This window comes from Typopeltis vanoorti, chromosome 3 (assembly GCF_054136105.1).
Source record: "Typopeltis vanoorti isolate ZY-2024b chromosome 3, IOZ_Tvanoo_1.0, whole genome shotgun sequence".
NCBI lineage: Eukaryota > Metazoa > Arthropoda > Arachnida > Uropygi > Thelyphonidae > Typopeltis > Typopeltis vanoorti.
In genome coordinates, this window is record NC_143551.1 from 132,352,708 (window position 1) to 132,365,676 (window position 12,969).

General features: G+C 35.4%; 1 protein-coding gene across 1 annotated transcript in view; it reads right to left on the bottom strand.

Moving 5' to 3' along the window:
* The window catches only part of LOC150108574 (uncharacterized), a 128,192-nt gene that overhangs the window by 17,474 nt on the left and 97,749 nt on the right, over positions 1–12,969 (bottom strand). The window contains exons 6-8 of the mRNA XM_090416015.1: positions 11,459–11,638; positions 8,414–8,501; positions 5,191–5,315 (exon numbers count right to left, since the gene is read on the bottom strand). Of these exons, the coding sequence (XP_090272141.1) occupies positions 5,191–5,315; positions 8,414–8,501; positions 11,459–11,638 (393 nt within the window). The remainder of the gene's footprint in view (positions 1–5,190; positions 5,316–8,413; positions 8,502–11,458; positions 11,639–12,969) is intronic.

Genomic DNA, 12,969 nt, shown 5'->3' on the forward strand with positions numbered 1-12,969 from the left:
AGAACACCTCATGTTTACACCATACTGGACTCGTAGCCTGGGTTGGGTAAGTCGTAATTCAAATTTAGTGATTCTTTTCTGGTCTGATTGGATTCATGAAGTTACATCTATGATTGTCTGTGAAAATACTAGTGGTGATGGTAGACAGTAGATGGCGTTGGTATAGATGATGCGATTGGCGGATGACGGGTGGACGAAGTTGAGTAGTGGAGGCGGAGAGTTGTGGAGTAGGTGCCCTCCCTGGAGGTGCCAAATAATAATAATAATAATAATAATAATATCAGAAACACTGTCAAGGATTTTTCAGAAAACTTTCAATTTTACCTGAAAAACAGACAAACTGTGCACTAGGTGCACACAACTGACAAACATTGACTCGCTTGGTGACCTTAGCTGTCTCGGCATTAATCTTAAATAAGCCAAGTCTCTCCAATTACATTATCTCCAATGTAGCATACGAAATTATCTAAGCTCTGCTAGTCTCTCATGTGTAATGACGGTATTAAGAAGTTATTGATTGGCTTCTAATTAGTGCGAGCAATAATGAGGGCGATTATAATTACTTGTAATTAATCACTATTCCGGAACAACCTAACGATAAGAAGGACCAATAAAGCGGAAGTTAATATATTTGAACTGACGTGGGAGTGAGTTCGTTTTGAGGGAAGGTAAGCGATGTTTAGCACTGAGCACAATTCTATTTCACAGTGCATTCTGTTTTCTTCAATTTTTCTTAATAAAATTCTTTCATAATTAGAAAAGTTTGTACCGAGTCTTGCAAGACGTATAAGCTGCTAGAAGGAATTTTAGCCTACGCACCTGCAACCCATCTGTGCTTATTCCCATACACAACGACGAAACTTTCATTTAATTCATAAGGGTTCATGTCCTACAACTCAAAGGTTGTTACATTTGAGTAAGTTTATTTAATTAGTAACAGATTGTATTCAAGAAAATAATTTTGGATACGATATAGGTGTTGTTTAAGTGTACCACTTCGCGATATTGCTGAGCACCGAAGAGAAAGACTGGCGAGTGTATAAAGTTAAACATATGGAATGTGCATGTTTTTTGACATTAATATTTCTTGTACTGTACTAACATTGACTGTGTTCGTTTTGCTATTCATAAATGCTATTCACACACACACACACACACACACACACACACACACACACACACACACACACACACACACACACACATACTACCAGCATATACTAAGTTTGGAAACTTAGAGAGTTGTACAGGCAGAGTTATAATTCCACTCGAAACTAGAGGAAACACTGTTGCTAAGTTTGTCTTGTTGCATGCAACGTATCTAATGGAGTTGCACAGACGATCGATATTTGTAAAAAGAATGTTGCTGGATAAATCAGCAGTAGAATACTATACTCGATACATGAGACATGCCACGTCATAGGTGGCTGTTTGTATTTAGGGATGTTATGTCCGTTCCTTTTGATTAATATTAATGTTATTATTTTATTTAGAATTCTTAATGCCGTTGGATTTTTCAGTCACATTTAACCCAAGATTGTGTGAAGTTCGTATTTATAACAATAGATGGCTCTGTATGATCCTTTGTCTTAAAGAATAGAAGAGATATCTGGATAGCGTGTAAGCGCATGTTTCATCTAATATAACGTTTTAAGATGCAATGCTTAAAATTGCAAACCACATGTCTGTTGTCATATACAGGGTGTTCGGGATAAATTTGACATATTTATAATTAATTATATTTTTCCGTAAGTTACATGTATTAACACACACTTCTCTTCATTTAAAAGTTTGGACCCTTCTTCATTCATATACAAGATGTCAGAAAGGATGGATAGCTGGAACCCACCTGAATCATGGAAGAGAATAACTTGTATCATGATGATTCGTGCCCGCCATCAAAATAAGGATATTACGACTGCTGCTCAATGCTCCCTGAATACAGTAAAAACAATCAGGCATGAACTAGAGACTTGCAATGGTGACTACGAGGATGTAGCAAGAAGAAAGATCCCTAGCAGACGATCTGATTGCGTTCGTACAGCAGAATTCCTCGCAAATCTGCAGGAACAGGTGTTGAAGAACCCTGGCATTGGAATTCGGGCTTTGTTCGTGGAGTTGCTAACTGTAGTCAAGCCCTGGATAACAAGGGTAGCCAATGGTAGGCCGTATGTATGGCAGCAGGATTCGGCCCCTTGCCACACCTCTGGGAAAAGTCAAAAATGGTTGTCTGAAAATTTCTACGACTTCACCAGTCCAAAAGTTTGGCCTCCAAACTCCCCAGACCTTAACCCCATGGATTATTTTGTATGGGGCGCAGTTGAAAAAGACACCAATCGCACTTCCAGTAATACAAAAGCCCAGTTAATGGATAAAATTAAAACAGTTTTTGCGGCCCTTCCCAGGGAGACTGTAGCATCAGCTTGTTCGAGGTTCCGAAGCAGAATTGAAGCTGTGATCGATGCTAATGGTGGTTATTTTGAGTAAATCTTGTTGATAGTATTGTAATTAACTCTGCCTGTAATGTTTTTTTGTCAATTCATTAAATTTAATAGATACAAAGAAGATTTTCTTTTTCCTTACGAAACTGTCAAATTTATCCCGAACACCCTGTATATGCAATATATAATTGCTTATATACATACTTTGAAGTCTGCAAGTAATTTTCCATGCGAAATCAAGTACAACTAGTTCAATTTTATCATATGTTTATTTCGTTCATTAAATAATTTTCCCTTTGCTAATAAGCATGGATTTTAAATCTTGTTTCAAGGGCATAACCCTAATACATAAATGTATTACTGTATATAATGGGAAGAATTAGAAAGTTGTTCATTTCAACATTCGCAGTAGTTGGAATTACCACCCATGCAATGAGACCAGTATAGTGTCTGTTAAATAGATTTTATTCGGACAGATTTTAATATTCTGGGAGAGGAATAAGAATCATTTCGGAGTCAGAATATATCTATAGGACACTTGTTCATAGTCCCTTAGAAATATTCCTTTTGCTACTTTATTTATTTTATTCGTGTGGAGTTTCCCCCGTTCCTCGACCGCCCCTTAGGACTGGTTGAGCCCTCCTAATGAGAGATAAGTACTATATCCTATGACTGTAGCCTGTGTTTATGTGTTCACAGGGCCGGTTTGCCTGCTTGCGGGATGAAAAACCCCAGATAAATTGGGGGAAAACCCTGCTGTCCACGCCCAAGACCGGTTAATTTGGCTATGGCTGAGAAAGATGCATAAGCTCCTCACGTCTCAACGGGAATCGAACCTAGAACACTCCCTCCCCAGGGATATAGTTGCGAAGCGCACAGCCACTAGGCTAACCGCGCGGATCCTTTTGCTATTAACCCAGTGTGAGTGTTGTCGTTACTAATTGCACCACCAATGTGGATGTCAGTTTAAGCGAGAAAAATAAATAAATTGATGCACAAAAGAAAACCAAGCTTTATGTATGGTGAGCAAATAACACGTGTGATATATATGTGCCCAAATCGGAAGTTAGATCAGACACGTAAAAATATATCGAATTTTTGAGCAGTCATTCAGACAACTCAGAATTTTTTTTTTTTTTTCTCAGGATGCAACTCAGGATTTCAACGATAGTGATTTTACCAAGAAATAAGGTAGCTTAATTTCCTTTAATAGTCGACTATTATCTATCAGTATGGCATTATCTAGTAACAAGATAAAATGAACGTAGTTACAATAGTAAACAGCAGTTTGGTGCAGCGACATTTCAGCGGAGTTATATATCAGTAGCACATAAACAGAATACAAGATCTTCCTCTTAAGAAGAATGCGTACTCTTTCTGTCAGAAGATCCGCACATAAGATGACAAATTATGCTTATTGATCAAATTTTGCCCATTTTTTGCTATTATGCTGAATTTATGTCATTTGTCGATAGCAAACACTGGTAGATAAAACAACAGATGCTAATTTTAAAAAAAAGTGAAGCTTTCTTAAAAAAAAATTCTCTTCCATCGGTGGTATGCGTTGTTCTTAATAGAAAGGAAGAGTCCATCCTATTGAACATGCCAATGACGTATATCGGTGTACCGTAAACCTTCATCGATAATATCGACTTTTCTTCACATTTCCCAGATGTGCATTCTTTTCTTAAATCATAAAAGTTCGTTTCTTGGAAATATTAAAGTTTAAAGACGAAAAACATATGAATAAAAAACATGTTTAACATGATTAAAATGGATTGCATGCAACACAGTAACAGGTCATCCATAATTGTTACCTTTCAATACATTATTATTCATTTTTTATGAATTTCAGTGATAAATTCGTGTTGGGGATTTGTTTGCGTCCTTTTGTAATCACGCAATTCGTTCAGTCAGGCAAAAATGATGTCGCATCAATCATACAAAAAAGTAATAAAATAAAACAAAATTAAAATTAAAAAAATCTAAAGCTTCATTTCATTGGCCATCGGCTGTAAAAAAAAAGAATCTTAACAATGAGTTAGCAAGCAAGTTTATATATATATAATTTATTTTTGATGCATTACCGGAACGAGCACTATACAAATCTATACACATGTCTATCACGTGCATGCGTTCCTTCCTTTTTCTCTTCCTTGCATGAAGCGATCAATTGTCCGCCCGAAGCTGATTGCCCAGTCTTAGACGATATAATAAATGACTTTACCTTCCAGAACGATTTTTGTTCTGAGAGCCGTCAGGACACAAATCACGTGAATAAGGAGGGTGGTCTAACGCCGTCACTGCACAGCGTTAGGAACTGCTCAACTAACAGAACATTATCTGCTGACACGGGTGCCCTGCCACGGACATCAGTCTCGCAATTCTGTACCACAATTGTCTAAGCCTACGACAGCCACCGGAGTTACGGAGACGTCGATCAGAAGCTGTGCCCTTACCTGTCGATATGGTTGTCAGGGTGACTAGGAAGTGACGTCTGCTTTCAGAACTCCCCCCCCCCCGCAATCATTGTCTCCGTTAACAAATGGAACAGGCCTAGGGATTCATGGGATGCTGTATTAGCTTATAATAAATGAATGAATAAATAAAAGGCCTCGATCGAATCTGCCTTCGCCAGGATGTGTGTCGCCCGCAGCAATGGAAGTGACTGGCATTACGAGTGTTTCGAGATGTACCAGCGCGTACTTGGCAGCAATAAGTCAATAGTTGTCTGATATACAAATCTTACCTAAACCTGCTACCGAGAATGAGGTCATCTGTGAAGCCGGTTTTCAGGAAGAAACCCATCGATGCCGGATCCCCTTGAAGTACCAGGGCGTCATATGGCCCTACTTGGGATGGACTCTTCAGCCTCTAAAGGAAAATATTCAATGTTAATAGCTTTAAGGAAACAAAATTGTTGTAATAATCAAGTCATAATCTATTGCAAAGTTGAATAATATTAAGTGAATATTTGTAGCGTTTAATGCGTCGAATATTTTCTCTTAATTTAGAAGTATAATGAAATAATCTCAAATCATCAGTGGATAAGTCCTTCATCGTATTCGAACTCATACAGTTACATTCCACATTGTTATCATTAGGCTTAGTGGCTGTTATAGCCGGATAACCTAACTTTTCATAAACCTAATCTAGGCTGGGATGGGATGGTTAATACTATTAACGCATTCTTCTATATGCGTGGCACTGCGAATGTTCTCTGGTTGGGAATATCGAATTTCCTGAAGAAATCTTACTGTCTCAAACGAGATTTTTTCCTTCAAGAAATTCGACAGTTCGAATTCCAGTTTTTTTAATCATAAAATTGCCGTCTTTTCATAACAGTGTTCAAGTTTCCCTAGTCTCCTAAAAAAAAGAAGGTGGAAACTGTGATAATATAACTTTAAGAAGTCAGCTTACTTTTAAATTCATTTTGAAAATTCCAAAAATTGGAAATTTCTTTCATCCATTTTTATTTACATGAACCTCTTCAAGAAAACGGTTCTGTTGCTTAAAGCACTTTCATAAATTTACTTCCCGAGATTCTCCGAGACTTGAAAAGTAAAATGTGAGCCAAGCACTGACAAAGCAAGAGTTTGCCTGTAATTTTAAAAATAACTACTTAGTAAATAGTATTTTATTGTGGCTGTTCCTGTTGTTCTTTAACAATTAAAATCGTAACCAGCCAACCAAATAACGTTATAAATTGCAACCAACCTGCGAATTTCTAAGTACTCGGCTTCATTTATTACCTATGAGAAGTTATTTTATGAGACATTACTTATTTTTTAAGATGAAGTAGGTAAAACATTCAAATAATAACTAATCGCAATCATTCGAACGAGGTAATCTATAGTTGTGTCTACTAAGGGGAAATAACCTCCCTCTAAGTCTAAATTTGCTCTCTTTTAGTTCGATTGCACCAAAATTCGTGGGTGATCTTAAGCGATGTAAGAAGAATATAGGAAAGAGATTACATTCCAAATACGATCAAAATCGATTCAATGATTAGACTTTCAGAGTTTTTTTTTTTTTTTTCAGAGGAATGGAAGAATAAAAATGCGGTGCACTTCGCTAATTTATTTTGCTATTTTTAAAAGTGCAAAGATGTCTTAAATCGGTTCTGGTTCTGCCTCTAATTTGCATTAAATTATATTTAAGATAAATAATAATTGACATTAAATTTCGCAAAATACACCCTGTCGAATACTTCCATTGGGAAAAAAAAAGTGGAATTAATAATATTCAATTAGGATCGGAGTTACAGAAGATCGAATTTTGATCCAAACGAATACTGTAATAAGAGAAGCCAGACTCTACGACACTACCGGACTAAAGAGTCATCGCTATGACTCTTGATGAGCTTTTAATCAATCAGCAATTTAATCGGCAAACACCCAAAGTCGGTTACACGAGGGATATCATAAAATCAGTGGTATCACATTTCGAAAAAAAAAAAAAAAATTCTTTTATAGGAGGTCACTGACACGGCAAAGCTATCTCCGTAATATACTTCAGGGGTGTCACATAATCATAAGAGGACAATTGCCAAGCATCTAGCTCTCTATTCTTCTCGCGGTCTTAAGAGTTCGTTCACCTTCACCATAAGAATTCGCTTGTGTTTTGTGTCGTTTCTTCAGACACCGTTTAGTATTCCGCCGTGTTACCCTTTCAAAGCGATCCACTGTGTACGCTTAGCTGGCTACTAGTCGACCACCTGCAGGGTCTTAATCGGTTGAAGTGATAAGTGGTTTGTACGCGGCCACTTGCCCAAGGCTTTCCCTGGAATGTAATTCACAACGTATGGTTCGCGTGGCTTCCTAATGATACATTGCTCACTTAACGTAGTGAAGATTGGAACTTATCATTTTTCTTGCTACTTTTATCATGTGCTGCCCTGTTGTAGTCTGACTACGTCGAAAGTTTTGTTTATTTCGCAGAGTTCGTCGGAACAGCCGTAAACTAGCGATTTTGCACCAGGATAAACATTTCAGTTAATAAACGTTAAATGTTTTACGCATCAATTAAAACATGAATACTGTATAGTATTTTTTTTTTAATTGTATTATATAAACTATTACATCCGGGTCTTCTGCCCTTGATACAATAGTAGATTTGAAGACGTGTTGAAAGCGTCACATTTCCTCTACCTGATGTAATTCCAACAATGCGTCACAACGTAAATTACATTGTGACGTAATTTACGTTGGATTGAAATGGTGAAACTTTGAAAAGAATGAAATTTTGGGATTGTAATCTAATCTATTTCATGAAATGGAGATTTCATAAAAGATTTTAGATTTTTATACTATCTAAATATTTTTAGTCGATAATTTTAGTTCAATAGAGTAATCTTAAACAACTTTATTGCAGTCTAAAATTCATATTCAGTATTGAGACATAACAGTACGTAAGCAAGTCTTTTCCTCTACTTCTCATTGCAGTGAGAGAGGTTTTCCTCTAATATGAAATTGAATTTATCCAGAAACTGCATGCAGGACACGAACTTTACTAATGTAACGTACAAAGTTACAGCGCTCCAGAGCATGACATCGTGGTGCATTATAGTAGCGAAGTGAATTTTTTAAGCCACCCTCTTGTACTACAGGCGGGCCTATTAATGTTTCATTAAAGTGAGCACCGCTTACTACAAGTCTTGTATTTTTTGCTTCGCTAATCGGAATTCGATTCTCTTGAATTTTTCTAAGTATCATCCCATATTCTTTCATTCTTTAAGCAATTTTCTAGTCTCGTTTTCGAGACAGAATGTTATTTCCGATAAATTGGTTGAGATTATCTTCTTCTCCGCTATCTTCTACATTTCTTTTTAAATAAATAAAAAAAAAAAAGAATGCAAATTGGTAATCATGAAATTTGCATCATCCCCCCTCTCTCTTAGAATTTCTTGACACGCTTAACGGTATTGCTCAATTGTTACGTGAAAGTTATAAAGAAAAGAGAATCTTACTAACCTTTAACAAATATCTTCCGATTCCACATTTTCTGTACCTTTTCCTAACTGCTATCATGTTTAGATAGACTACCTTGGTCCCAGGAATCCTTGAAATAAAAGAGGTGACACAATGTATAATAAAATTCTTTGTGTAATTTAAAGTTATCAATAAATAAAAGATTAAATGTATAACAAAAATGTTAAAAATCTAAAGTTCTGTAGAATTTTATTAAAAAGATGGAATGTATTTAGAATTATACGAATGGAAAAATTCTTCAAGATTGGGTCTTAAACTTTTGGAGCAATTACTTTTTATGAAGAGATCAAGAGAGAAATGAACCACGGTAATGGTTATGATGTGATTTATTTAAATTTTAGCAAATCCTTTGATACAATTTCGCATAAGAATCTGCTGATTAAAATATACCAAATGTATCAGTGATGATCATCTGATTAGATGAGTCGGAAATTGGTTGACATCGATGGCAGGAAGTCGTGCTTGTGAAACATATGTAGAAATGATTTAAGTTCAAATATTAAGAGTAAAATTTCTCTATTTGCTAATCATAAGCTGCACAGAATAGTCAAATATTCTGATGACCTAAGTTATTTACAGGATGATCTTAAAATACTGGACGAGTAAAGGGAAAGGTTAAAATTTAATGTGAACAAATGCGAGTTTGTTCACAATTAAATTTAATGTGAACAAATGCGAGTAAAAACTCGGCAGTCGTGTGATTAATTAAAATAATCTTATTAGGATTTTGTTGCAGCTGACGGAACCATCTACTAGAGCCTATTCAGCCACTAATAAAAAATTAGTGAAAACAGAACAAATATAGAAGGTTATTTTTATACTGTTTGGGTAAAAAACTTGGGAATGGCTTTCGTCAGTGAATTACAGAATCGGTGAATTTATGTAATTTTAAGACAAAATTATATATTTGTTATGGCTGGAGGAACAGCTTAATTAGAATTTAAGTATAGCGATTATCTAATTTAGCATTGTTGGGCATGTGTCTAAATATGTATAAAATATAATAAAAATGAAAACAAACAAAAAGTATAAATAAGAATAAATGGGAATAATAATAAGAGAATAATTTGAATGAATCTGCACAAGCCGTCTTATCTACTAGGATGAAATTAGTGGCAAATATATCGATTTGAGTGTGGTGGTTAGTGGGCTGTGCAATTTTTTTTTTTTTTTTCTATCATTGAGTTGGTCGGTCTCAGTGTCACTGTGGGATTGGATTTCCTCCAGGTTCCTGTTTTTGAAATGTCAACACATTTTGGTGTTGGATCTTGGTGTGGATATGAATTCGGGTTTCGTGGAATTCCAATCATTACCATAGTAATGATAATTCTAAAATATTGAATAGTACAATTTGAAGTTGCATGTAATCGTTATTTTTTATAATCTACAAATAAGTAACTTTTTAGAATGTAATGATTTATATTAATTTGGAGAGATATGATTCTGAAAATCGAGAAATTGACTTGTCATTTTTGTTTATACCATTGTTTAAATATACACTGCAATACTAGCATTGCATATTTGTTTCGCTCAGTAGCTAATGCCCTTTCCTGTATATGAACGTTTACCTAAAAACTAGAAGCTGGTCATAATTTTAACACAAAATATTTTTGCAATCGTGGATGAAATCTTACTGCCACAATCTAAGGACAACGACCACTTCGGAAACCGTTTAGAAGATTATTTTGAATATTATCCATGATAACAAGTCTATTTGCCATAAGAATAATACGAAGAAACTGGCAAAGTATCTTTCCTTTGTAAATGAGTAGAAACAGATACATTACTAACTCAGCTGCTTGTGGTCGGAACACTGAAAGAATATGAATTATTAATTAATTAATTATAGTTAAGCTAATTAAGTTAACTAATTATTCTAATATAATATATTAATATTAAAAGAAATTAACATATTAACATTTTTCTTTAAAATATCTCTATATAAAAAATAAAAAAATAAAAAATAGAAAAATTGGAATTGTTGAAGTCAAACCATAAAAATCCTGGAAGCAATATAACAGTTCTGCATAATTCCACCAATGAAAAATCTACAATGTGGGATTCACATAACAAATCCACAGCTTTCAATGAAATCTTTAATGTCAATGCATCGTTACAAACGTCTGCTGAAATTTTCAGCCAGTGAGACGTCTGCATATAGTCAGAAAATACAACTGGAAAAAAATTTGGTTTGTCACTGTATATAGAATGATGACGACGTTGATGAGATCTAATGATGGCGAAGTGTTTTACTTCAAGTTTGAAGCGATGCAAATGTTAACATTATGTGTCTAACTCCATCTCGACAAGAAATTATCATACCCTAAATTGAAATGTGAAGAAAAATCTATTAAACATATCTTAAATACGTAATCGGTTCTTTGGAGAATATTTTCTAGAAGAAATGCATTTCAATATTAGTCGACACCTCAATGGAATTAGAACTCATCTACAATCCATGCTTTAAATGTAATTTCTGTCCTTGAATTTATGTCCATTCGCAAACTGCCTGCTTTGCACAAATCAAAACCGGAGTTGGAAGAAATGCTGCCTCCATATGAAGCTAGCTAGCCTTGGGAAAAAAACGTTATAAACTATCTCATGAAAAGAGGTGAACCGATGTCTTTTCTAATTAACGGATGCAGTATTCTCCTTTTAGAATATGTTTAAAGTAATACAAAATATTACTTTACTTTTTCTTCTAATCATATTTATTGTATGACGTCATCCTTCCATCCCTCTGAAGCATTTCCCTTCGTTAGTTCACTGGAAACGAGGGCAGCTCTCCATAACCATTACGTTGCTGTTTTTCAAGTAACTTTAATGTTCATATTAAAGAAGAAAACGAAGAAAAAGAGACAACGTTTGTATCAAAACTTAAGAGAAGAAAACGAGTGTTTTTATGGTTCGATATTAGATTTAGTACTTGAGGTTCAGAAGCGAACTTGAAGAAGCATCACGGCAGACAAAAGTAGGTGGGAGGAGGGGGGGGAAGACACGGGAGTGCGCGTGCCTTATCTTTCTTACCTGTAGTTTTTATGGAAGGTCGCCGATGCAATAAGCCTGTGTTCTATTCCGACATTCGTTGACTGCAACGAGTACCGCTCCGCTGCTACGCGTTTCTCCCGCTTTCTTACGGCGACAGCCTTCAAAAAAGCTTCCAAACCTCTAGAAAAATCATCTGGATCTTCTTCCTGTTCCATATCGCTGGAAAGAAAGTTTTTTTATTAGTTTTCTCTCAGGGCCACATGCGAATAATGTGTTTGTGTGTGTGTGTGTGTGTGTTTTTAAAGAAAATCTTTAGTAACTACCAAACGTCTTGCTACAAATGAAATGGGGTTTCATCCAGAATTTTCCTTGTCCCCCCCCCCTCTCCTATAATTTTTTTTTCTTCAGGTCCCTAGAGAGGCTACATTGTAGTTGGAGCTTTCAGGACTAAGTGGAAATATATGGCGAATGTTAAGCCTATTTTACGTAGCAATACATAAGACGAAAAATGTGAGAATTAAATAGGGAAAACTTATAGGTATGAAATGGTAAAATATTTGTATAATACACGCTTGTGTCGGTGTAAATATAAACATTAATAAATGTCAGTAAAAAGAGAAAGAAATAACCGTCTGCAGCAATATAAGACGTGCGTGGTGGACTGCATAAGCTTTTATGAATTATACAACTGGTGAATAAGAAATGATTTTTTTTTTTTTTTGAAAGAAAATCTCTCAAATATAAAACTCCGTGTTGTTGAGTTATACATTAGAAGTCCAGCCACATTATTAAAAAAAAAAAAAAAAAAGCAAAATTCCAACACACGCCACCTAGTATTAAATGATGGAATATTAAACATCCACTAAAGTATACGTTACATAAAAAGCCCATTGAATTTTTAATGGCTGGTTTAGAATAAGAGGTGATTAATCAATAAATGCTGACGTGTGTAAACGTAGATATTACGTTGACGGCAGAGGTGATTATAATTAACATTCCTACCGTCGTAGGCGCTATTATGGCTTAGCTACGGAAAACCCAATTTGTCTCGTTTCATTGAATAACTCGTGCAGCATTTAACTTGCACTGTCACTTCCACACTGTACGTGGCTTGCACGTTTGAACGAGTAACGTATATTTATTCCAAGTTCTCGCGCAAGCGTCAGATTTGCCCAACAATGACAAGCACGTATGTTACATTCATTAAATGTTGGGCATGCGTAGTTAGACATATGGCGTGCAGATGATTTATTGCCCACCGAGAGAGAGAGAGAGAGAGAGAGCCTATTATTCTTCGAAGGCCAAATACTGTATATCCGATCCTTTTGTTAGCATGAATATTTAAAAGCTAGTAAAATATGAGTAACCATGGAAACCGATCATCGACTTATTAATTTTTTCAGCTTTCAGGATATTACTTTATGCTAAATAGTCTGCGATATTTGACGTTTGTTTGTAGCAAACTGTTTTGAGTTATTAATAACACGCGGAGTGGAATCGCTTACTCAAATATCGTGCTGTGGTCCAAATAATGTTTGCACGTTTGCACT